The sequence below is a fragment of the Petromyzon marinus genome, chromosome 57, assembly GCF_048934315.1.
Source record: "Petromyzon marinus isolate PM22_M1 ecotype Great Lakes invasive population chromosome 57, UKy_Petmar_22M1.pri1.0, whole genome shotgun sequence".
Classification (NCBI taxonomy): Eukaryota; Metazoa; Chordata; class Hyperoartia; order Petromyzontiformes; family Petromyzontidae; genus Petromyzon; species Petromyzon marinus.
This window is the reverse complement of record NC_133723.1, coordinates 3,352,128-3,379,883: the sequence shown is the minus strand read 5'-3', so window position 1 is coordinate 3,379,883 and position 27,756 is coordinate 3,352,128. Positions and strand designations below refer to the sequence as shown.

At 50.1% G+C, this 27,756-nt stretch overlaps 1 protein-coding gene across 23 annotated transcripts in view; it reads left to right on the top strand.

The window, feature by feature from the left end:
- The first annotated feature begins 6,860 nt into the window (after window positions 1-6,860).
- LOC116954915 (uncharacterized) overlaps window positions 6,861-27,756 on the top strand; it is a 41,927-nt gene continuing 21,031 nt past the window's right edge. For 8 of the 23 annotated variants that reach the window (XR_012929708.1, XR_012929709.1, XR_012929706.1 and 5 more), the window contains exon 1: window positions 20,474-21,164. Coding sequence is in view for 4 of the 23 variants with exons in the window: in XM_032975728.2 (XP_032831619.2) it covers window positions 21,049-21,164 (116 nt within the window). In the remaining 19 variants the exon portion in view is untranslated. Of the gene's footprint in view, window positions 7,088-7,115; window positions 7,133-7,190; window positions 7,302-20,473; window positions 21,165-26,865; window positions 27,089-27,756 lie in introns of those variants that run through there. The other 15 variants (XM_076052673.1, XM_076052670.1, XM_076052669.1 and 12 more) reach the window with 15 other exon arrangements.

Genomic DNA, 27,756 nt, shown 5'->3' with positions numbered 1-27,756 from the left:
ATACCCTATGGGAAGTTCATACAGTACATACAACTATAACACTACTATAGTAATAATACCCTATGGGAAGTTCATACAGTATATACCACTATAACACTACTGTAGTAATAATACCCTATGGGAAGTTCATACAGTATATACAACTATAACTACTGTAGTAATAATATCCTATGGGAAGATCATACAGTACATACAACTATAACACTACTGTAGTAACAATATCCTATGGGAAGTTCATACAGTAGATACCACTATAACACTACTGTAGTAATAATATCCTATGGTAAGTTCATACAGTACATACAACTATAACTACTGTAGTAATAATACCCTATGGGAAGTTCATACAGTACATACCACTATAACACTACTGTAGTAACTATCCTATGAGAAGTCCATACAGTACATACAACTATAACACTACTGTAGTAATAATACCTTATCGGAAGTTCATACAGTACATACAACTATAACTGCTGTAGTAACAATATCCTATGGGAAGTTCATACAGTACATACAACTATAACTACTGTAGTAACAATATCCTATTGGAAGTTCATACAGTACACAACTATAACTACTGCAGTAACAATATCCTATGGGAAGTTCATACAGTACATACAACTATAACACTACTGTAGTAATAATACCCTATGGGAACATGATACAGTACATACAACTATAACTACTGTAGTAATAATACCCTTTGGGAAGTTCAGACAGTACATACAACTATAACACTACTGTAGTAACTACCCTATGGGAAGTTCATACAGTACATACCACTAACACTACTGTAGTAACAATACCCTATGGGAAGTTCATACAGTACATACAACTATAACACTACTGTAGTAACAATACCCTATGGGAAGTTCATACAGTACATACAACTATAGCACTACTGTAATAATAATACCCTATGGGAAGTTCAGACAGTACATACAACTATAACACTACTGTAGTAACAATATCCTATGGGAAGTTCATACAGTGCATACCACTATAACACTACTGTTGTAATAATACCCTATGGGAAGTTCATACAGTACATACAACTATAACACTACTGTAATAATACCCTATGGGAAGTTCATACAGTACATACCACTATAACACTACTGTAGTAATAATACCCTATGGGAAGTTCATACAGTACATACAACTATAACACTACTGTAGTAATGATACCCTATGGGAAGTTCATACAGTACATACAACTATAACACTACTGTAGTAATAATACCCTATGGGAAGTTCATACAGTACATACAACTATAACACTACTGTAGTAATAATACCTTATCGGAAGTTCATACAGTACATACAACTATAACACTACTGTAGTAATAATACCCTATGGGAAGTTCATACAGTACATACCACTATAACACTACTGGAGTAATAATACCCTATGGGAAGTTCATACAGTACATACAACTATAACACTACTGTAGTAATACCCTATGGGAAGTTCATACAGTAGATACCACTATGACACTACTGTAGTAATAATACCCTATGGGAAGTTCATACAGTACATACAACTATAACACTACTGTAGTAATACCCTATGGGAAGTTCATACAGTAGATACCACTATGACACTACTGTAGTAATAATACCCTATGGGAAGTTCATACAGTACATACAACTATAACACTACTGTAGTAATAATACCCTATGGGAAGTTCATACAGTACATACCACTATAACTACTGTAGTAACAATATACTATGGGAAGTTCATACAGTACATACAACTATAACGCTACTGTAGTAATATCCTATGGGAAGTTAATACAGTACATACAACTATAACTGTAGTAATAATACCCTATGGGAAGTGCATACAGTACATACCACTATAACACTACTGTAGTAATAATATCCTATGGGAAGTTAATACAGTGCATACAACTATAACACTACTGTAGTAATAATATATGGGAAGTTCATACAGTACATACAACTATAACACTACTGTAGTAATAATACCCTATGGGAAGTTCATACAGTACATAAAACTATAACACTACTGTAGTAACAATTCCCTATGGGAAGTTCATACAGTACATACAACTATAACACTACTGTAGTAATAATATCCTAAGGGAAGTTCATACAGTACATAAAACTATAACACTACTGTAATAATAATACCCTATGGGAAGTTCATACAGTACATACCACTATAACACTACTGTAGTAATAATACCCTATGGGAAGTTCATACAGTACACAACTATAACTACTCTAGTAACATTACCCTATGGGAAGTTCATACAGTACATACAACTATAACAATACTGTAGTAATACCCTATGGGAAGTTCATACAGTACATACCACTATAACACTACTGTAGTAATAATACCCTATGGGAAGTTCATACAGTACATACAACTATAACACTACTATAGTAATAATACCCTATGGGAAGTTCATACAGTATATACCACTATAACACTACTGTAGTAATAATACCCTATGGGAAGTTCATACAGTATATACAACTATAACTACTGTAGTAATAATATCCTATGGGAAGATCATACAGTACATACAACTATAACACTACTGTAGTAACAATATCCTATGGGAAGTTCATACAGTAGATACCACTATAACACTACTGTAGTAATAATATCCTATGGTAAGTTCATACAGTACATACAACTATAACTACTGTAGTAATAATACCCTATGGGAAGTTCATACAGTACATACCACTATAACACTACTGTAGTAACTATCCTATGAGAAGTCCATACAGTACATACAACTATAACACTACTGTAGTAATAATACCTTATCGGAAGTTCATACAGTACATACAACTATAACTGCTGTAGTAACAATATCCTATGGGAAGTTCATACAGTACATACAACTATAACTACTGTAGTAACAATATCCTATTGGAAGTTCATACAGTACACAACTATAACTACTGCAGTAACAATATCCTATGGGAAGTTCATACAGTACATACAACTATAACACTACTGTAGTAATAATACCCTATGGGAACATGATACAGTACATACAACTATAACTACTGTAGTAATAATACCCTTTGGGAAGTTCAGACAGTACATACAACTATAACACTACTGTAGTAACTACCCTATGGGAAGTTCATACAGTACATACCACTAACACTACTGTAGTAACAATACCCTATGGGAAGTTCATACAGTACATACAACTATAACACTACTGTAGTAACAATACCCTATGGGAAGTTCATACAGTACATACAACTATAGCACTACTGTAATAATAATACCCTATGGGAAGTTCAGACAGTACATACAACTATAACACTACTGTAGTAACAATATCCTATGGGAAGTTCATACAGTGCATACCACTATAACACTACTGTTGTAATAATACCCTATGGGAAGTTCATACAGTACATACAACTATAACACTACTGTAATAATACCCTATGGGAAGTTCATACAGTACATACCACTATAACACTACTGTAGTAATAATACCCTATGGGAAGTTCATACAGTACATACAACTATAACACTACTGTAGTAATGATACCCTATGGGAAGTTCATACAGTACATACAACTATAACACTACTGTAGTAATAATACCCTATGGGAAGTTCATACAGTACATACAACTATAACACTACTGTAGTAATAATACCTTATCGGAAGTTCATACAGTACATACAACTATAACACTACTGTAGTAATAATACCCTATGGGAAGTTCATACAGTACATACCACTATAACACTACTGGAGTAATAATACCCTATGGGAAGTTCATACAGTACACACAACTATAGCACTACTGTAATAATAATACCCTATGGGAAGTTAATACAGTACATACAACTATAACACTACTGTAGTAATAATACCCTATGGGAAGTTCATACAGTGCATACAACTTTAACACTACTGTAGTAACAATACCCTATGGGAAGTACATACAGTACATACAACTATAACTACTGTAGTAATAATACTCTATGGGAAGTTCATACAGTACATACCACTATAACACTACTGTAATAGCAATCCCCTATGGGAAGTTCAGACAGTACATACCACTATAACACTACTGTAGTAATAATACCCTATGGGAAGTTCATACAGTACATACAACTATAACACTACTGTAATAATAATACCCTATGGGAAGTTCATACAGTACATACAACTATAACACTACTGTAATAATACCCTATGGGAAGTTAATACAGTACATACAACTATAACACTACTGTAGTAACAATACCCTATGGGAAGTTCAGACAGTACATAAAACTATAACACTACTGTAGTAATAATACCCTATGGGAAGTTCATACAGTACATACAACTATAACACTACTGTAATAATAATACCCTATGGGAAGTTCATACAGTACATAAAACTATAACGCCTTTGTCCCAGTGCATGGTAAAGCGACGTCAATACATTGCATTGTTCATCATCAACCAAGGTCAATCCACTGCTGGATGAGGACCACGGCCTGCCCTCTTGCATGGCGTGCGACTCTGAAACCGAGGATTCGAACGTCGTCTCAGCTATGAAATGTTGACTACCTCGCCTGGTTCACAGGAGGTCGTGGGTTCCACCATCACCACGGTGGCTATGAGATGTTGACTACCTCACCTGGTATACAGGAGGTCGTGGGTTCCACCATCACGGTGGCTATGAGATGTTGACTACCTTGCCTGGTCTACAGGAGGTCGTGCGTTCCACCACCATCACCACGGTGGCTATGAGATGTTTACTACCTCGCCTGGTATACAGGAGGTCGTGGGTTCCACCACCACCATCACCACGGTGGCTATGAGATGTTGACTACCTCGGTTGGTGTACAGGAGGTCGTGGGTTCCACCATCACGGTGGCTATGAGATGTTGACTACCTTGCCTGGTCTACAGGAGGTCGTGGGTTTCTCCACCATCATCATGGTGGCTATGAGATGTTGACTACCTCGCCTGGTGTACAGGAGGTCGTGGGTTCCACCATCACCACGGTGGCTATGAGATGTTGACTACCTCGCCTGGTCTACAGGAGGTCGTGGGTTCCATCACCACGGTGGCTATGAGATGTTGACTACCTCGCCTGGTCTGCAGGAGGTCGTGGGTTCCACCACCACCATCACCACGGTGGCTATGAGATGTTGACTACCTCGCCTGGTCTACAGGAGGTCGTGGGTTCCACCATCACCACGGTGGCTATGAGATGTTGACTACCTCGCCTTGTATACAGGAGGTCGTGGGTTCCACCGCCACCATCATCACGGTGGCTATGAGATGTTGACTACCTTGCCTGGTCTACAGGAGGTCGTGGTTTCCACCACCACCATCATCATGGTGGCTATGAGATGTTGACTACCTCGCCTGGTCTACAGGAGGTCGTGGGTTCCACCACCATCATCACGGTGGCTATGAGATGTTGACTACCTCGTCCGGTATACAGGAGGTCGTGGGTTTCACCACCATCACCACGGTGGCTATGAGATGTTGACTACCTCGCCCGGTCTACAGGAGGTCGTGGGTTCCACCACCACCATCACCACGGTGGATATGAGATGTTGACTACCTCGCCTTGTCTACAGAAGGTCGTGGGTTCCACCACCACCACCATCATCACGGTGGCTATGAGATGTTGAACATCTCTCATGGTATACAGGAGGTCGTGGGTTCCACCACCATCATGACGGTGGCTATGAGATGTTGACTACCTCTCCTGGTATACAGGAGGTCGTGGGTTCCACCACCACCATCACCACGGTGGCTATGAGATGTTGACTACCTTGCATGGTCTACAGGAGGTCGTGGGTTCCACCACCACCATCGCCACGGTGGCTATGAGATGCTGACTATATCGCCTGGTACACAGGAGGTCGTGGGTTCCACCATCACCACGGTGGCTATGAGATGTTGACTACCTCGCCTGGTCTACAGGAGGTCGTGGGTTCCACCACCACCATCATCACGGTGGCTATGAGATGTTGACTACCTCTCTTGGTACACAGGAGGTCGTGGGTTACACCACCACCATCACCACGGTGGCTATGAGATGTTGACTACTTTGCCTGGTCTACAGGAGGTCGTGGTTTCCACCACCACCATCACCACGGTGGCTATGAGATGTTGACTACCTCGCCTGATGTACAGGAGGTCGTGGGTTCCACCATCACCACGGTGGCTATGAGATGTTGACTACCTCGCCTGGTCTACAGAAGGTCGTGGGTTCCACCACAACCATCACCACGGTGGCTATGAGATGTTGACTACCTTGCCTGGTCTACAGGAGGTCGTGGTTTCCACCACCACCATCATCACGGTGGCTATGAGATGTTGACTACCTCGCCTGGTGTACAGGAGGTCGTGGGCTCCACCACCACCATCACTACGGTGGCTATGAGATGTTGACTACCTCGCCTGGTCTACAGGAGGTCGTGGGTTCCACCACCATCACCACGGTGGCTATGAGATGTTGACTACCTCTCCTGGTACTCAGGAGGTCGTGGGTTCCACCACCACCATCACCACGGTGGCTATGAGATGTTGACTACCTCGCCTGGCCTACAGGAGGCGTAGAGACGCGTGGGCGCGGTGAACGATGTCACAAATTAACAACAACAACGACAACGGCAGCAGCGCTCGCTGGAGTTTTACAAAAATAAATATTTAAAAAGTTATAAATAAATAAAAGCATTTTTATTGTTATAATCTTGGTTCTTTTGGTAAAGTCACCACGTAGAAGGGAAACAATAAAAGAATAAAAATATAAAACATATTGTTATTTTTTAAATTATTTAATTGTTTCCCTTCTACGTGGTGGTGACTTTACGGAAAGAACCAAGATTATGAATCCGTGCAGTCACGAAAGCTTTAAATAAAAATAGTTATTGTTGTTGTTGATACACCATCAAGCCCCGCCCTCAACGGCGGGGCGTGACCCGCGGGCGGAAGGCGGCGACTCGGTGGTGGTGGTGAGTCGTGGGGAGTCGTGGTGGTGAGTCGGAGTCGTGGTGAGTCGGAGTTCTGAGTCGGAGTCGGGGTGGTGAGTCGTGGTGAGTCGGAATCGGGGTGAGTGTGGGGGTGTCGGGGTGAGTGTGGGGGTGGTGAGTCGTGGTGCGTCGGAGTCGGGGTGCGTCGGAGTCGGGGTGAGTCGGAGTGGGTGTGGGGGTGAGTGTGGGGGTTTCGGGGTGAGTGTGGTGAGTGTTGTGTGAGCGTCTCGCTCTGAAGTTCGCCTCCATCCTAGTACTCGCAGCCTTCACTGGTGAGGAGCAGGGTGAGCAGGGTGAGTTAGGGTGAGCAGGGTGAGATAGGGTGAGCAGGGTGAGTTAGGGTGAGCAGAGCGCGAGGGGGATGACTGGGGTGTTGGTGGTGTTTATGATGATGGTGGTGGTGATGGTGATGATGTTGGTGGTGTTTATGATGATGCTGGTGATGGTGATGATGTTGGTGGTGATGGTGGTGGTGATGATGGTGGTGGAGGTGGTGTTTATGATGATGGTGGTGATGGTGATGGTGGTGGAGGTGGTGTTTATGATGATGGTGGTGATGGTGGTGTTGGTGGCGGTGTTTATGATGGTGGTGATGGTGATGTTGGTGGTGATGGTGGTGGTGATGATGATGGTGGTGGAGGTGGTGTTTATGATGATGGTGGTGATGGTGATGTTGGTGATGGTGATGATGTTGGTGGTGATGGTGGTGGTGATGATGATGGTGGTGTTGGTGGTGTTTATGATGATGGTGGTGATGATGATGGTGGTGGAGGTGGTGTTTATGATGATGGTGGTGATGGTGATGTTGGTGGTGTTTATGATGATGGTGGTGATGGTGATGTTGGTGGTGATGGTGATGATGGTGGTGATGGTGATGATGGTGGTGATGGTGATGATGATGGTGATGGTGGTGATGGTGATGTTGGTGGTGATGGTGATGGTGGTGATGGTGGTGATGTTGGTGGTGATGGTGGTGATGGTGATGTTGGTGATGATGGTGGTGATGGTGATGTTGGTGATGTTGGTGGTGATGGTGGTGATGGTGATGTTGGTGGTGATGGTGGTGATGGTGATGTTGGTGGTGATGGTGGTGTTGGTGGTGTTTATGATGATGGTGGTGATGGTGATGATGTTGGTGGTGATGTTGGTGATGGTGGTGTTGGTGGCGGTGTCTAAACGCACGGACCGTGAGTGTTGACATTTAAAAGCGTCCGCTGGAAGTGAGTTTGTGATGGCGCTGTGCGACTCTCCCCCCTCGCTGTGTCTCTGTCTGTCTCTCTGTGTGTCTCTGTGTCTCTCTGTGTCTCGGTGTCTCTGTGTCTCTCTGTGTCTCGGTGTCTCTGTGTGTCTCTGTCTGTGTGTCTGTCTCTCTGTGTCTCTGTCTCTCTGTGTGTCTCTGTCTCTCTGTGTCTTTCTGTGTCTCTCTGTGTCTCTGTCTCTCTGTGTGTCTCTGTCTCTCTCTGTGTCTCTGTCTCTCTTTGTCTCTCTGTCTCTCTGTGTGTCTCTGTCTCTCTGTGTGTCTCTCTGTGTTTCTGTCTGTGTGTCTCTGTCTCTGTGTGTCTCTCTGTGTCTCTGTGTGTCTGTGTGTCTCTGTGTGTCTGTGTGTCTCTGTGTGTCTGTGTGTCTCTGTCTCTCTGTGTGTCTGTGTGTCTCTGTCTCTCTGTGTGTCTCTGTGTGTCTCTCTGTCTCTCTGTGTGTCTCTGTCTCTCTGTGTCTCTCTGTCTCTCTGTGTGTCTATGTGTGTCTATGTGTCTCTGTGTGTCTGTGTGTCTGTCTCTCTGTGTGTCTCTGTCTCTCTGTGTGTCTCTGTGTGTCTCTGTCTCTCTGTGTGTCTGTGTGTCTCTCTGTCTCTCTGTGTGTCTCTCTGTGTCTCTCTGTCTCTCTGTGTGTCTCTCTGTCTCTCTGTGTGTCTCTCTGTGTGTCTCTTTCTCGGCCACATTGGCCACTGAGCCAGGGGCCCAGCGAGAGACTACAGTAGTGTTACAGTGCACACGGCCCCGACACGTGTGGTGTGTGTTGTGTGTGTGGTGTGTTGTGTGTATGGGGTGTTGTGTGTATGGGGTGTTGTGTGTATGGGGTGTTGTGGCGTGTTGTGTGTATGGTGTGGTGTGTTGTGGTGTTGTATGGTATGTGTTGGGTGTAGGATGTGGAGTGTAGTGTGTATAAAGTGTGTGTATTGTGTAGTGTGTCTGTGGTGTGCAGTGTGTGGGGTGTGTTGTGTGTTGTGTAGTATGTGTTGTGTATGCGGTGTGTGTGGAGTGTGCGCAGTGTGTATGTGGAGTGTGTATGTTGTGTATGCGGTGTGTGTGTGTGTATGCGGTGTGTGTGTATGCGGTGTGTGTGTATGCGGTGTGTGTGTGTGCGGTGTGTGTGTGTGCGGTGTGTGTGTATGCGGTGTGTGTGTATGCGGTGTATGTGTGTATATGCGGTGTGTGTGGTGTATATGCGGTGTGTGTGGTGTATGCGGTGTGTGTATGCGGTGTGTGTATGCGGTGTGTGTGTGTATGCGGTGTGTGTGTATGCGGTGTGTGTGCGGTGTGTGTGTGTGTGCGGTGTGTGCGGTGTGTGTGTGTATGCGGTGTGTGTGCGGTGTATGTGTGCGGTGTGTGGTGTGCGCAGTGTGTGTGTATGCGGTGTGTGGTGTATGCGGTGTGTGTGTATGCGGTATGTGTGTGTGTATGCGGTGTGTGTGTGTATGCGGTGTGTTTGTTTGCGTGGTGTGTGTGTGTATGTGGTGTGTGTGTGTACGCGGTGTGTGTATGTGGTGTGTGTGTGTATGTGGTGTGTGTGTGTACGCGGTGTGTGTGTGTGTGTGGTGTGTGTGTGCGGTGTGTGTGTGTATGCGGTGTGTGTGTATGCGGTGTGTGTGTGCGGTGTGTGTGTGTGTATGCGGTGTGTGGTGTATGCGGTGTGTGTGTGTATGCGGTGTGTGTGTGTATGCGGTGTGTGTGTGTATGCGGTGTGTGGTGTATGCGGTGTGTGTGGTGTATGCGGTGTGTGTGGTGTATGCGGTGTGTGTGGTGTATGCGGTGTGTGCGTGGTGTGTGTATGCGGTGTGTTTGGTGTGTGTGTGTTGTGTTTATGCGGTGTTTATGCGGTGTGTATGCGGTGTGTATGTGGTGTGTATGCGGTGTGTGTTATTGCAGAGTGTGTGCTGTGTGTGTGTGTGGTGTGCGGTGGGTGTGTAGCTTTTTTTTGGAGACACATTTTTAAATAGTTGGTTGCGGTTTTGTGATCACCGCTGTCGTGTTTAGCACGTCGTGCGGAGAGATTGGGGGCACCGCGGTGGCTATGAGATGTTAACTACCTCGCCTGGTAAACAGGAGGTCGTGGGTTCGATCCCGACCCTGACGAAGCCTGCTGCTGTATATTTGGAGTTTGTGTGTCTCTCTCTCTCATCATCATCATCACGGTGGCTAGGAGATGTTAACTACCTCGCCTGGTACGCAGGAAGTCGTGGGTTCGACCCCGACCCTGACGAAGCCTGCTGCTGCTGTATATTTGGAGTTTGCGTATCTCTCTCTCATCATCATCATCACGGTGCCTAGGAGATGTTAACTACCTCGCCCTGTTCACAGAAGGTCGTGGGTTCGACCCCGACCCTGACGACGCCTGCTGCTGCTGTATATTTGGAGTTTGCGTGTCTCTCTCTCTCCCCCGTGGTCGCCTGGATTCCTCTTCGGGTCCTGCCGTTTTTCCCCTCCACATTTAGAATCAACGTCACCACGCGTTTGGAGTTATTTTGCTATTGCTACTATAAATGTCCACACGGCGACGAGAAGCCGCCGCAATTTCGTTGAGCCGTCATTCGTGACAGCCACGTCGCCTGCTGAAAAAGAGCTCGCAGTTCAGCTCGGCGGGGCAATTTATTTGCCTTGTAAAATAAAATAGTGAAAAATATTTGCACGTGAGGAAACCGCGCTTAGACGCGTGTTATTATGCTGGGTTTTTTTTGCTTGCGTTCTGACCACAAGCGTTGTGGTCGATGCAGGCAATGATGCCTTGTAAAAAAAAAACGGTTTCAGTTTGGTGTTTTAACATCTTAACACAGCTGTTTTGTGGCCAGAAAAAAGGGAAAAAAACTTATTATCATATTTTGGTACTGGCAAAGGAGATCCCATGATGTAGGTGCTCACCCCCAAGCCCTCATTACTCTGATGGTGGCGTTGTCTTTGTGCTGTGTGACGCCTTTTGGCGTCCTCTGGTCTAACACCGTTTGAGACGAGGCTCAAAAGAAAGCTGCCTCTGGTGTGTGGACCAATCAGTTTCAAAGACAATGCATCATCATATTTTCTTTTATTTTTCTACCCACGTGACTTTACCGAAAGAACCAAAGAGTATGGATTCCTGCAGTCACGAAAGCTTCAAATCAAGATTGAATGCATCATATTATCAGAGTGTGCTTTGTGTTTGTATTCTGACCACAAGCATTGTGGTTAATGCAGACAATGATGCCTTGTTAAAAAAATGTTTCAGTTTGGTGTTTTAACATCTTAACACAGCTGTTTTGTTGCCAGGAGAAAGGGGAAAAACCTATTATCATTATTATTAGTGGTTTGGCCAAAGTTGAGCGAGAGGGTCGGTGGGTTTTGTAAACTCCGAGTGCGTTTGTAAATTAAGATAATTCACAGGGGGAGGCAGGTGGGGTCAGAATCAGAAAATGTATTTATTGCTGGAGGAGGAAATCTGATGGGCTCCAAATCTCCTTTTCACAGATGAAGCATTTGGCGGGACCCCGGGGTCCCATCACTGCCCCGGGGTGGGAAAACCCGCGTAGCGACACGAGTCTTGTCGCCTTACCCGACAACAAAACTCTAGTGGTCAATCGATTGGCCTCGTCGAGAGCTACTCGGGGACACTAAGTTTCGTAAAAAGTTGAAAAATTACACGAACACGTTAAATTCACTGCCTGGGGAGGGGCGGGCTCGCCTTGGCAAAGAAGCTGAGGATCGACGGCTGACCGGAGGGCGTCGTCGCCCCCCGGGGCTTGCGTTTGGCCGGTGGGGGTGGCGCCCATCGTGGTGATTGCCGCCTGCTGCTGCTGCTGCTGGCGCTTGTTGGCACGAGTCTGGGCGGGCGGCGCGTTGCTGTCGGGATCACGTAGTGGGGCGGACTGAAAGATAATAATTATTGACCTGATTTTTGCGGGACCCCTGGGGTCCCGCCAAATTATTCAGATGTCCAGACGGGGCACACGGGATCAGAACGTCCCGACAACAAACAAAAAAATCAACGCAACACGCACGGTAGTAGCGCGAAACGCACGACGGAGGTGAACAAAGCGGCCAAACTCTCATCCAAGCACTGCTGCTAAGCCATCCCCACGGGCAAAGCCCCCACCGAGATGCGAACTTATTTTTCAGAAGCCACCTGGGCCACTGCAAATGAGGAGCCGCTCAAGGAAAGTGGGCCCACCCACAATTGGACATTTTGTAGCACCCTAAATACATCTAAATAATGGACCCTTCCCCGTGGCGTTATTTATCGAGGACTTCACAAACGCCTTGGCTGGTAGTCACCACGTTGCAAAATGTGGCTCGCTCTTGAAATGTTGAGAGTTAAAAAGAAAATAAAATTAGAGAGAGAGTGAGAGAAAAACAAAAATATTTGGTGTTTGAACATCTTAACACCACCTCCTTGTTCTTTTTGCCTGAAAGGATGCAAACCTAATTATATTTTGTCATACTTTGTTACGCTCCGACACGTGTGGCATTGTCCTTGTCCTGTCCGCCTTTGGGCGATGTTCTCTCTGCTCTGACACTGGTGGTGATACTTGGTGTAGGCCATTTTCAAAGACAATGCCATATATGATCATAGCAATTCATAATAAAGGTTTTTGGATTAGATCGCGTTATTTATAAATGTGTCGTAACCCTCCACCACCCGACACGGCCAATCGGCAAAAAAGTGTCACGTTGACAAAAGACAATTAGTTCACTACTTTAGCCCACCGGTGTGTTGAGTGAATCCACAACATTTACAGTTTGAGTACGACGTTTCGCTGGTAATTACATCCAGCATCATCGGGCAATTCGCCAGAATGGTAAAGCCCTCACTTGCTGTCGGTCTTAAATAGAGCAGTAGGGTGACGTCATCATTTAACTCAATTCAGGTGCAGTGATTTGAGGCGGAGGGGGGGTATTGTAATTATATAATCGATTGGTAATCAGTCAGATGATGCTGGAATGTAATTACCTGCGAAACGTCGTATTCAAACTGTAAATGTTGTGGATTCACTCTTCAACACACCGGTGGGCTCAAGTAGTGAACTATTTGTCTTTTGTCAACGTGACACTTTTTTTGCTGATTGGCTGTGTCGGGCGGTGGAGGGTTACGAAACATTTATAAATAACGCGGATCTAACCCAAAAACCTTTATTATGAATAATATTGGTCGCGAAAGCCTGCTACGTGTGAAACTGATCGTAGCAATGTTTGCATTTTCACATGTACTGCCTGTTGTTACTGCAGTTCTTGATTCCTTGTGAAGAAGTTTAATCTATTTATTATTTGAACATCTTAACACACCTCCTATTTTATTGCCAGAAAGGGCAAAACCCTATTTTCTCTTCCCCTTAAAGGAATGTCTCTTGCTATTTTTGCTTTTGCCTGACGCCCACCCCCTGATCGAGAACTAAAAGCAGCTGCTTGATTGGGCCTGGCGTGCCTCTGGGTTCATGCGCACCGGTTACAGGTGGTGTTAAATATACAGTGGTGGTTGATAAGGGAGCGGTGGTGCAGCGGTTAGCGCGCGCGGCGCCACGGTGCCCAACCCCCCCGGGGCGACCCGAGTTCGATTCCGGACTCACCGCCTCCGACCGACCAACCAACACCAGTGACGATTATCTGTGCCGTTGGACTCGGCCTCGGATGAACCGTGACCTGGGTTGCGGTGTGTCTGTCGTCAACATCGCCACTGGGGGAGACAAAGGCGGCCGGGCGGGCGTGCCAGCTGCAGTGGGTGCCAGCCGCAGGAGCTATTTACTTTTAAATCATCATCATCCAGTCAGGCGTGGGGAACCTTTTTTTTTCTGCCAAGGGCCATTGGGATATTTATAACATCATTCGCGGGTCATACAAAATGATCAACGTAAAAATTAGCCGGTTTCATTTGGTCAAACGTTAAAATTAACTCGCCCCTAATGCGATGGCTGGAACAGACCAAACGATTTCACGGGCCTTATACGGCCTGTGGGCCGGACGTTCCCCACACCTAACACTACCCATAGACTCAACACTACCCATAGACTCAACACTACCCATAGACTCAACACTGCCCATAGACTCAACACTACCCATAGACTAACACTACCCATAGACTAACACTGCCCATAGACTCACACTACCCATAGACTAACACTACCCATAGACTCAACACTACCCATAGACTCAACACTACCCATAGACTAACACTACCCATAGACTAACACTACCCATAGACTAACACTGCCCATAGACTCACACTACCCATAGACTCACACTACCCATAGACTCAACACTACCCATAGACTCAACACTACCCATAGACTCAACACTACCCATAGACTAACACTGCCCATAGACTAACACTGCCCATAGACTAACACTGCCCATAGACTAACACTGCCCATAGACTAACACTGCCCATAGACTCAACACTACCCATAGACTAACACTACCCATAGACTAACACTACCCATATACTAACATTACCCATAGAATCAACACTACCCATAGACTAACACTACCCATATACTAACATTACCCATAGAATCAACACTACCCATAGACTAGCATTACCCATATACTAACACTACCCATAGACTCACACTACCCATAGACTCAACACTACCCATAGACTAACAATACCCATAGACTAACACTACCCATAGAGGCATAGACTAACACGGCCCACAAACTAACACTAACACGTAGGCTTTCGCGACCAATATTATTCATAATAAAGGTTTTTGGGTTAGATCGCGTTATTTATAAATGTGTCGTAACCCTCCACCCCCCGACACGGCTAATCAGCAAAAAAGTGTCACGTTGAGTTAAATGATGACGTCACCCTGCTGCTCTATTTAAGACCGGGAGCAAGTGAGGGCTTTACCATTCTGGCGAATTGCCCGATGATGCTGGATGTAATTACCAGCGAAACGTCGTACTCAAACTGTAAATGTTGTGGATTCACTCTTCAACACACCGGTGGGCTAAAGTAGTGAACTATTTGTCTTTTGTCAACGTGACACTTTTTTGCAGATTGGCCGTGTCGGGTGGTGGAGGGTTACGACACATTTATAAATAACGCCATCTAATCTTCTTTAGATATTTCGGTAAAGTCACGTAGAATGAGAATAAAATAATAAAATAAAACAGTAAAATTCTCACGACGTTTCGGCCATGACACAAGTGGCCTTCTTCAGGTGAAAGGAACAAACCTGTCGGGACAACAGAGCTACGATGAAACGTCGTGAGAATTTTATTGTTTTATTTAATGATTTTATTCTCATTCTACGTGACTTTACCGAAAGAACCAAAGAAGATGAATCCTTGCAGTCACGAAAGCTTTAAATCGAAACGCAATCTAACCCAAAAACATTTATTATGAAGACTAACACTACTAGACTCAACACTACCCATAGACTCAACACTGCCCATAGCCTAACACTACCCATAGACTCAACACTACCCATAGACTCACACTACCCATAGACTCACACTACCCATAGACTAACACTACCCATATACTAACACTACTTGACTAACACTGCCCATAGCCTAACACTGCCCACAGACTAACACTACTAGACTAACACTACCCATAGACTAACACTACCCATAGACTAACACTGCCCATAGACTAACACTGCCCATAGACTCAGCATTGCCCACAAACTAACACTGCCCACAAACTAACACTGCCCATAGACTCAGCACTGCCCACAAACTAACACTACCCATAGACTCAACACTGCCCATAGACTCAACGCTACCCATAGACTCAACACTACCCATAGACTCAACACTACCCATAGACTAACACTACCCATAGACTCAACACTACCCATAGACTAACACTACCCATAGACTAACACTATCCATTGACTAACACTGCCCATAGACTAACACTGCCCACAGACTAACACTACTAGACTAACACTACCCATAGACTAACACTACCCATAGACTAACACTGCCCATAGACTCAGCATTGCCCACAAACTAACACTGCCCACAAACTAACACTGCCCATAGACTCAACACTGCCCATAGACTCAACGCTACCCATAGACTCAACACTGCACCTCCAATCATCACGGTCGGCTATGTGCAATGCAAAAGAAGTCCAACACACACACACAAGTGCTCACTAAGAGCATTTGCTCCAACAGCATGTTGAAGGCTATACGGCGGGGGGTGGGGTGTGGGATGAATCTGTGTCTAATATTAAGCTTTTAAACATGCGAAGGAAATGTGCGTGGGATTTCCTCCTGAAGTTTTCCCTTTTAAGGCGGCGCGTGGCGCTTACTTGGCTGTGCCCGTGTGACGCTGCCAACGCGTGGGGTTGAATATGGGCGCAAGGAGACGTACTGAACATCCACGGCAGACGCTGCGGTGTTAATGCGGCGAGGGACGTGCGGTGGGTGCTCTGGTGCCTGTCGGTGTTCGGGTTGAATATGGCGAGAGGATTTTTCGCGAAAAAATTACAGTCAAAACGTGTGTGTGTGTGTGTGGCATCGGGGGTTAAATATGGTGATCGGAGGCGTGTGGACTTGGGTAATAAGAGACGTGGTGTGAGCTGAGTTGATATCAGGGTTAAATATGGCAGTGAGATATTCTTGGTTCTTTCGGTAAAGTCACGTAGCAGGGAAACTATAAAATAATAAAAGCTTTAAATCAAAATGGCAGTGAGAGTCGTGTTAAATAATCTGCGCGGCATTTGCGGGCGCTGTTAACGTGGACGTTAAATATAGTCCCCTATGGTAATGTGCAACGTGTGAGTGTGTGCTCTGTGTATATTTAGGGTTAAATATGGTATCTGTAATAGGGTTTTTCCCCTTTTTTCTGGCAATAACTGAAACCTTTTTACAAGGATTCATGTCTGCATTAACCACAATACCTGCAGTCAAAATGCAAACAAAAAACATGATATGATCATTTATGCATTGTCCTTGAAACTGATTGGTCCACACCAAGGGACGGCTTTCTTTTGAGCCTCGATCCAATTGGTGCTCGACCAGATGACGCCAAAAGGCGTGTGGACCAATCAGTTTCAAGGACAATGCATATATTATCATAGTATGTTTTTTGTTTGCATTTTGACTGCAGGTATTGTGGTTAATGCAGACATGAATCCTTGTAAAAAGGTTTCAGTTTTGTTGCCAGAAAAAAGGGGAAAAACCCTATTATTATATTTTGGTACTGGCAAAAGAGGTCTAATGATGATATGGTATCTGTGTCGGTCTAACGGTCCCAGTGGGAGTCTGTAGGTCTCTGTGGGAGTCTGTAGGTCTCTGTGGAAGTCTGTAGGTCTCTGTGGGAGTCTATATGTCTCTGTGGGAGTCTGTAGGTCTCTGTAGGAGTCTATAGGTCTCTGTGGAAGTCTATAGGTCTCTGTGTCGATCTACGGGTCTCTGTGGGAGTCTATGATGCAAGTTTATGGGTCGATGTCAGTCCATGGATCTTTCTCCATGGGCCCTGCATGGGATTGAGTCGTCCTCTCTCTCTGAGTCGTCCTCTCTCTCTGAGTCGTCGTCTCTCTGAGTCGTCCTCTCTCTGAGTCCTCCTCTCTCTCTCTGAGTCGTCCTCTCTCTCTCTGAGTCGTCCTCTCTCTCTCTGAGTCGTCCTCTCTCTCTCTGAGTCGTCCTCTCTCTCTCTGAGTCGTCCTCTCTCTCTGAGTCGTCCTCTCTCTGAGTCGTCCTCTCTCTCTGAGTCGTCCTCTCTCTGAGTCGTCCTCTCTCTCCGAGTCATCCTCTCTCTCTCCGAGTCATCCTCTCTCTCTCCGAGTCGTCCTCTCTCTCCGAGTCATCCTCTCTCTCTACGAGAGCGATGAGCGGATACTGTGTGGTGGCGGCTGTACAGCGTTATGCGTTGACATCATCATCATCATGATTATTATTTACTCCTCCCGTTGGCATCAAGGAAAGATCCCCCATGTAGCCTTAACAGACTGGCGGGGCAAGGGCTGTCAGCGAGTAGCAGCAGCGCCTATGAAGGGGGTGCGTGTCGCCAGCATCATACGCCCGGCCGCCTTTGTCTCCCCAGCGACGCACACCGCACCATGGCTGCTCGTTTTGAGGCCGAGTCGACCCAGGGGGAGGCCCGTGTGCCGGATTCAGATAGCCGTCGTTTTACCACGAGCGTGTGCGGTGAACGGAGACCCCATGATGCCTCGCTCGGTGTTTGGGACACGCACCTCCGGGACTCTTACTGCCGGAAAGGGTCGCAGGCGACGCTCTCTGGCTTCAACCGTGGGATCGTGGCGTTTCCGCCTCCTAGAAGCTCGGGACCGAGGCGTTTGGCCTTCGACAGCTGTCACCATCGTTATCAATGTCGCCAATCGGCGTTGATGAATCCGCCGCTGGATGGATGGAACGCCTACTCCAGGCCGTCGACCGTCTTTCGCCGCCCTGTGAAGGCGCCAGCGATCCCTGCCTGGCGCATTCGCGCCAGCCGATCCCGTCGCTCCGTCGCTCCATCGCTCCGTCTCCGCCGTTGTTACGTTGCTCCTTGGTTGCCCTGCCCTCTCTTGGGTGGCGCTCCATCATCACCCCTCGCCCACCGGCCCCCACGGAGACCCATAGACCCAAAGACTCACGCAGAGACCCATAGACTCACGCAGAGACACATAGACTCACGCAGAGACCCATAGACTCACGCGGAGACACATAGACTCACACAGAGACACGTAGACTCACGCAGAGACCCATAGACTCACGCGGAGACCCATAGACTTACGCGGAGACCCACAGACTCATGCAGAGACACAGACTCACGCAGAGACCCATAGACTCACGCGGAGACCCATAGACTCACACAGAGACCCATAGACTCACGCAGAGACACGTAGACTCACACAGAGACACGTAGACTCACGCGGAGACCCATAGACTTACGCGGAGACCCATAGACTCACGCAGAGACACAGACTCACGCAGAGACCCATAGACTCACGCGGAGACCCATAGACTCACGCAGCGACCCATAGACTCACGCAGAGACCCATAGACTCACGCGGAGACCCATAGACTCACGCAGAGACCCATAGACTCACGCAGAGACCCATAGACCCACATAGACCCATAGACTCACGCAGAGACCCATAGACTCACACAGAGACCCATAGACTCATGCGGAGATCCATAGACCCACATAGACCCATAGACTCACGCGAGACCCATAGACTCATGCAGAGACCCACAGACTCACGCAGACACCCATAGACTCATGCAGAGACCCACAGACTCACGCAGAGACCCACAGACTCACGCAGACACCCATAGACTCATGCAGAGACCCACAGACTCACGCAGAGACCCTTAGACTCACACAGAGACTCATAGACTCATGCAGAGACCCATAGACTTGCGCAGAGACCCACGGACTCGCATATAGCAATGTACGAAAGAGGCTTCGTCGTCACGATGATGATTCGTCACCCCGTGCCAATCCTGACGCAGTCATCTGGCTCATCAACCACCGCCACGTACAATCACAGCTGTTGGCTCTACAACAACATCATCATCATCATCAGCCCGCACCTCCGATTAGCCACGGATGGCTACGTACAGTGCGAAAGAAGTTCAGCGTGCGGTACCTGCACACGTCAGCCAGAAGGGGAAGATTCAAACGATCCGAGCAAGTGACGACGACCTTTTTAAGCGTCCATTACAAACGACGGGCGGGGGGAGGGGTATGGGGGGGGCACGGGGCGGGGGGGGGAGGGTGGCACGGGGGGTTTGGTGGTTGGCTCGTTTTACCGCTCCGCACGTGGTTTGGATAACCGCTGCGCGGATAAACAACGCGGGGGCGGTTACGGAGCAAGCGGCGCGACGTGGCGCCACGGCCACCGCCGCTGGGAGCTCGGCGTGGAAGCGGCGCCCGTCTGGGGAGAGGCGGTGAACGCGGCGGGGAGAGGCGGTGAACGCGGCGGGGAGAGGCGGTGAAGGCGGCGGGGAGAGGCGGTGAAGGCGGCGGGGAGAGGTGGTGTAGGCGGCATGGAGAGGCGGTGAACGCGGCGGGGAGAGGCGGTGAAGGCGGCGGGGAGAGGCGGTGAAGGCGGCGGGGAGAGGCGGCGGGGAGAGGCGGTGAAGGCGGCGAAGAGAGGCGGTGAAGGCGGCGGGGAGAGGCGGTGAAGGCAGCGGGGAGAGGTGGTGTAGGCGGCATGGAGAGGCGGTGAACGCGGCGGGGAGAGGCGGTGAAGGCGGCGGGGAGAGGCGGTGAAGGCGGCGGGGAGAGGCGGTGAACGCGGCGGTCGCAGGCGGTGAACGCAGCGGTCGCGTGGTGCTCATCGCAGCGCAGCAATCTCTCGGAGCGCTCCCGAGTGCTCGTTTAACGTGGGCACCGCGAGTCCACAACGCCACCGATGCTGCCGATTCGCCAGCATCGGTGGCATCGTCATCAGCAACGTGATCGTCATCATCAGCGGCGTGATCGTCATCATCAGCGGCGTCATCGTCATCAGCGGCGTCATCGTCATCAGCGTCGTCATCGCCATCCTTGCCATCGTCGTCATCATCATTGTCATCATTTTCGTCATCGTAACCATCGTCAGCATCGTCGTCATCGTCGTCAGCATCAGCTGACGACGATGACGTCGCCTCTCGAGCGACTGCACCGGGGCCTCGCCGCGGCCGTCACCGCCCTGCGGTTCCCCCGCGCCGGCGCTCGCCCCCCCCCCCCCACCTCCCGTCGGTTCCGTCCGCTGGCCAGGGCCCCTTGGACACGGTGTGGCCTGCGGCCACCTCCTCGCTGCTTTCCTCCATTGCGACGTGCAAAAAAATAAAACCTCCACGCTTTCGTCATCGTCATCATCATCGTCATCATCATCATCCACGTCATGGCCGTGGACTCTCCGCTGCCGGATGAATATCAACACGACGTCTCTGATCACGTGCGCTCAGGAATCCGCGTGGGCCTCCCCGTGCCTCCGAGGGCGACCATATCCCCGGCCAGGTATCCCTCCACGCTGTCGTCATCACCCTCGCCATCGGCGTCGTCGCCGTGGTCTCTCCGCTGCTGGATGAAGCAGGAAGCAGACGACCGCGACGTCTCCCTGTCGAGCGTCTGCCCTCTCGGCCCCGCGCCGCGTTCCCCCGAGCTCCCTCGGCGTGACGCCGACCGAGCGAGCGTCTCTCCCGCACGGCCGTCATCCTGCAGTGGATTGACGCGTGGTGGTGTGGTGGTGGTGGTGGTGGGGGGGGGGCGCTGGCCATACACACACGCCGGGAACGCGAGCGCAGGATAAATATTGTGCGGCGGCGTGAGTGGAGTAATTCCATCTCCTCCCTAATTGGAAACTCAAACCGCCGTCTCATCTCGGTTGTGATCTCCCTGACGCAATTGCACCGCCCCTCCGCGCAGTGCTCACAATGCCCGCAGTGAGAGCGGTGAAATGTTAGGAAGCCACTTGAGCAATGCGCTTTCAAGTCGAGGTTGAAAACGAATTTCTTTAGAGCCGCATCGCGCGGCGCTTTCGGTGGGCGCTTCTGCGGCCGTCTGGAACGCTCCTCTCTTCCGGTATTAGGAAGCTCACTGGGAGCTGTGATGCCACTCTTTAAATCACCAATCTAGGATTGACAAACAACTTTCTTCAGAACTGCTTCTTGTTGTCGTCGTGTTTAGTTTGTTGTCCTTCACCCGCACCTCCGATTAGGATAGTGGCTAGGAGATGTTAACTACCTCGGCTGGACTACAGGAGGTCGGTGGGTTCAATCCTGACCCTGACACCCGTTGGATATTTGGAGTTTGCGTATCTCTCTCCCCGTGGTCGCTTGGATTTATGGATCTCTGTGTGTCTCTATGGATCTCTGTGTGTCTCCATGGATCTCTGTGTGTCTCTGTGGATCTCTGTGTGTCTCCATGGATCTCTGTGTGTCTCTATGGATCTCTTTGTGTACCTATGTCTTTTTGGGTTTACTGGGCGGTCCATAGTTTGGGCTGCATGGCCACAGTTGCACCACTAGAGACCAGTCTCCAGACCCCTGAGTCTCCAGATCCCCGAGTCTCCAGACCCCCGGAGTCTCTAGACCCCCGAGTCTCTGGACCCCCGAGTCTCCAGACCCCCGTAGTCTCCAGATCCCCGAGTCTCCAGACCCCCGAGTCTCCAGACCCCCGAGTGTCCAGACCCCCGAGTGCCCAGACCCCCGTAGTCTCCAGACCCCCGAGTCTCCAGACCCCCGAGTGTCCAGACCCCCTGAGTCTCTAGACCCCGGAGTCTCCAGACCCCGGAGTCTCCAGACCCCCGAGTCTCCAGACCACCGAGTGCCCAGACCCCTGTAGTCTCCAGACCCCCGAGTCTCGACCCCGAAGTCTCCAGACCCCCGTAGTCTCCAGACCCCCGAGTCTCTAGACCCTGGAGTCTCCAGACTCCGGAGTCTCCGGACCCCCGAGTCTCCAGACCCCTGAGTGTCCAGACCCCGGAGTCTCCAGACCCCGAGTCTCCAGACCCCTGAGTCTCCAGACCCCCGAGTCTCCAGACCCCCGAGTCTCCAGACCCCGGAGTCTCCAGACCCCGGAGTCTCCAGACCCCGGAGTCTCCGGACCCCCGGAGTCTCCAGACCCCCGAGTGTCCGGACCCCCGAGTCTCCGGACCCCCGAGTCTCCAGACCCCCGAGTCTCCAGACCCCGGAGTCTCCGGACCCCCGAGTTCCTCGACCTCTCTCTAGCAGCGGAAGGGGGCCTCCTCCTTCTGCCAGCAGTGGCGGCGTGCGCCCGGCTATCGTCCTTGCCGTACCCTCTGGCCCTACGCGGCGGCGTTCCTTCGATGGGCGCGCGGCTGACATGGAGACCGGGCGGCTCACTGTGACAGCCCCCCACCCACCCCCCGCTATCCCCCCCCCCCCCCGCGGCCACCACCCCCTCCCCCCCGTCTGAATAAAGATTCTCGTTGAGCGTGGATGTGGCACCGTGCGAAGCGCGGGGGAGACACGGAGCGCCGGTCTGGTGTGAGAGGGGGGGGCGGGGGTAAGCGCGTGGATGGATTCCGTGCTCTGCGGCTCGCGCCGTGGCAACCTTGCGCCCCCCCCCTTCCCCACCCGGTGGGGGGGGGGGGGGGAGGGGGGTGATAGCGGCGACGGCGCTTTGCCATTCACCGGCGGGATCGCCGCAAATCTACGGCCATTCAGATCCCACGAGCCGCGAGGAACCCCTCCCCCCACGATCGCAACGCGCACGCGATGTGAATTAAGTACCAAGACTCGGCGGTCTTGAGACACGGGGGGACCAGGTCTCAAGGTTTTGAGACTCAGGGTTTGAGACACAGGGAGACCAGGTCTCAAGGTTTTGAGACTCAGGGTTTGAGACACGGGGAGACCAGGTCTCAAGGTTTTGAGACTCAGGGTTTGAGACACGGGGAGACCAGGTCTCAAGGTTTTGAGACTCAGGGTTTGAGACACGGGGAGACCAGGTCTCAAGGTTTTGAGACTCAGGGTTTGAGACACGGGGAGACCAGGTCTCAAGGTTTTGAGACTCAGGGTTTGAGACACGGGGAGTCCAGGTCTCAAGGTTTTGAGACTCAGGGTTTGAGACACGGGGAGACCAGGTCTCAAGGTTTTGAGACTCAGGGTTTGAGACACGGGGAGACCAGGTCTCAAGGTTTTGAGACTCAGGGTTTGAGACACGGGGAGACCAGGTCTCAAGGTTTTGAGACTCAGGGTTTGAGACACGGGGAGACCAGGTCTCAAGGTTTTGAGACTCAGGGTTTGAGACACGGGGAGACCAGGTCTCAAGGTTTTGAGACTCAGGGTTTGAGACACAGGGAGACCAGGTCTCAAGGTTTTGAGACTCAGGGTTTGAGACACAGGGAGACCAGGTCTCAAGGTTTTGAGACTCAGGGTTTGAGACACGGGGAGACCAGGTCTCAAGGTTTTGAGACTCAGGGTTTGAGACACGGGGAGACCAGGTCTCAAGGTTTTGAGACTCAGGGTTTGAGACACGGGGAGACCAGGTCTCAAGGTTTTGAGACTCAGGGTTTGAGAGACGGGGAATCCAGGTCTCAAGGTTTTGAGACTCAGGGTTTGAGACACGGGGAGACCAGGTCTCAAGGTTTTGTGACTCAGGGTTTGAGACACGGGGAGTCCAGGTCTCAAGGTTTTGAGACTCAGGGTTTGAGACACGGGGAGACCAGGTCTCAAGGTTTTGAGACTCAGGGTTTGAGACACGGGGAGACCAGGTCTCAAGGTTTTGAGACTCAGGGTTTGAGACACAGGGAGACCAGGTCTCAAGGTTTTGAGACTCAGGGTTTGAGACACGGGGAGACCAGGTCTCAAGGTTTTGAGACTCAGGGTTTGAGACATGGGGAGACCAGGTCTCAAGGTTTTGAGACTCAGGGTTTGAGACATGGGGAGACCAGGTCTCAAGGTTTTGAGACTCAGGGTTTGAGACACGAGGAGTCCAGGTCTCAAGATTTTGAGACTCAGGGTTTGAGACACGGGGAGACCAGGTCTCAAGGTTTTGAGACTCAGGGTTTGAGACACAGGGAGACCAGGTCTCAAGGTTTTGAGACTCAGGGTTTGAGACACGGGGAGACCAGGTCTCAAGGTTTTGAGACTCAGGGTTTGAGACACGGGGAGACCAGGTCTCAAGGTTTTGAGACTCAGGGTTTGAGATGCGGGGAGACCAGGTCTCAAGGTTTTGAGACTCAGGGTTTGAGACACGGGGAGACTAGGTCTCAAGGTTTTGAGACTCAGGGTTTGAGACACAGGGAGACCAGGTTTCAAGGTTTTGAGACTCAGGGTTTGAGACACGGGGAGACCAGGTCTCAAGGTTTTGAGACTCAGGGTTTGAGACACGGGGAGACCAGGTCTCAAGGTTTTGAGACTCAGGGTTTGAGACACAGGGAGACCAGGTCTCAAGGTTTTGAGACTCAGGGTTTGAGACACAGGGAGACCAGGTCTCAAGGTTTTGAGACTCAGGGTTTGAGACACGGGGAGACCAGGTCTCAAGGTTTTGAGACTCAGGGTTTGAGACATGGGGAGACCAGGTCTCAAGGTTTTGAGACTCAGGGTTTGAGACACGGGGAGACCAGGTCTCAAGGTTTTGAGACTCAGGGTTTGAGACACGGGGAGACCAGGTCTCAAGGTTTTAAGACTCAGGGTTTGAGACACAGGGAGTCCAGGTCTCAAGGTTTTGAGACTCAGGGTTTGAGACACGAGGAGACCAGGTCTCAAGGTTTTGAGACTCAGGGTTTGAGAGACGGGGAATCCAGGTCTCAAGGTTTTGAGACTCAGGGTTTGAGACACGGGGAGACCAGGTCTCAAGGTTTTGAGACTCAGGGTTTGAGAGACGGGGAATCCAGGTCTCAAGGTTTTGAGACTCAGGGTTTGCAACACGGGGAGACCAGGTCTCAAGGTTTTGAGACTCAGGGTTTGAGACACGGGGAATCCAGGTGTCAAGGTTTTGAGACTCAGGGTTTGAGACACGGGGAGACCCAGTCTCAAGGTTTTGAGACTCGGGGTTTGAGACACGGGGAGACCAGGTCTCAAGGTTTTGAGACTCAGGGTTTGAGACACGGGGAATCCAGGTCTCAGGGTTTTGAGACTCAGGGTTTGAGACACGGGGAGACCAGGTCTCAAGGTTTTGAGACTCAGGGTTTGAGACACGGGGAATCCAGGTCTCAAGGTTTTGAGACTCAGGGTTTGAGACACGGGGAGACCCAGTCTCAAGGTTTTGAGACTCGGGGTTTGAGACATGGGGAGACCAGGTCTCAAGGTTTTGAGACTGAGGGTTTGAGACACGGGGAGACCAGGTCTCAAGGTTTTGAGACTCAGGGTTTGAGACACGGGGAGACCAGGTCTCAAGGTTTTGAGACTCAGGGTTTTGAGACACGGGGAGACCAGGTCTCAAGGTTTTGAGACTCAGGGTTTGAGAGACGGGGAATCCAGGTCTCAAGGTTTTGAAACTCAGGGTTTGAGAGACGGGGAATCCAGGTCTCAATGTTTTGATACTCAGGGTTTGCAACACGGGGAGACCAGGTTTCAAGGTTTTGAGACTCAGGGTTTGAGACACGGGGAGACCCAGTCTCAAGGTTTTGAGACTGACTCGGGGTGCTCTGGCACGGTTCAAATGTGGCAGTGGAAAAGGGTGTGAGCAGTAACTGGTGGCCGTGTCTCTGCGTGTGTCTGCCTGTGGTCTTGTCTCCACACGCGTCGTCTCAGCCGCACGGCAGCGCAGCATTTAGCCGCACCACGCCCGACGCCCCGGTGAGGGAACAGCTTTAACCGGTCCTGGGCCCCTCCCCTAGATCGACTCGGCCTTAAATGACCCCTCCCCGGGCACCACCTGTACACATCGGCACGGGGAGGGAGACGGGGACGGCTTGCTGAGACGCGGACGCTGGGCGCACCAGCCCCCGCGTCGGTCGGCACCCCGTGTGCCGGCCTTAATAGGCGCTCGCTAACGCTGCCCGTCCCCGAAGCCGGCCCGGGTCGTGGGGCCCGTTGGTGTCATCCGGCGTCGCGGGGCGAGGGTTGGCGGATCGCACGGAGATGGCGTTTGCGAAACTCCCCCCGCCCCTTGCCAGGGTGGTGCCGGTGACAGCAAAGTGTGTGGACTAATCCCCATCTGTGGCACACTGCCTGCCTTCTACCCGCGGGTGGGTGTCGAGGAGGAGCCGTAGCCGCCCCCCCGGCTCTGCCAGGAGGTGTCGGTCACAGCAAGGATGCCAACCCCAGTGTGGGCCCTTTATTGCCAGTGGCGACATAAAAGAATAGGTTTTTAGCCCGCCTGGAAATGCAACAGCTGTGCTAAGATTTTAAAACACCAAACGGGAAACCTTTTTGCCGGGAATCCTGCCTGCCTACTTGCGGTGAACATGCAACAATCGTGAACGTGCAAACGAACAAGCAAGAAATCGGAGCACGTGTGTTTGCACTTTCACCGTAAGTACCGTGTGTGTGGCTGATGCAGACTGGATGCTTCGCAAAAGGTCCCAGTTTGGTGTTTTCATCACATCTCCACACAACTGTTTTATTGTCTCTCTCCGCGTTTTCCCCTCTCCCTGCGAGAGCGGTGAGCGGATGCCGCACAGCAACGGTGCGGCATTGCGAGTTGAAGTCGTGATACCTTTCTCATTACTGCTACTGCTGTCGGTGGCCGTCCGTTAAGTCCACATGGCGTGCAGCTGTGGTGGTGATGATTATTGTGGTGGTGGTGGTGATGGCGGTGATGATGGCGGTGATGATGGTGGTGGTGTCGGTGGTGGTAGTGGTGGTGGCGGTGGTAGCAGTGATGGTGGTGATGGTGGTGTTGGTGGCGGTGATGGTAGCGGAGGCGGCGGTGGTGGCGGTAATGGTGGTGGTGGTAATGGTGGTGGTTTGTGGTAATGGTGGTGGTGTTGGTGGCGGTGATGGTGGCAGTGGCGGCGGTGGTGGCGGCGGTGGTGGTGATGATGGTGGTGATGGCGGTGATGATGGTGTTGGTGGTGGTAGTGGTGGTGGTGGTGGCGGTGATGGTGGTGATGGTGGTGATGGTGGTGGTGATGGTGGTGGTGGTGGTGATGGTGGTGATGGTGGTGGTGATGGTAGCGGAGGCGGCGAAGGTGGTGGTG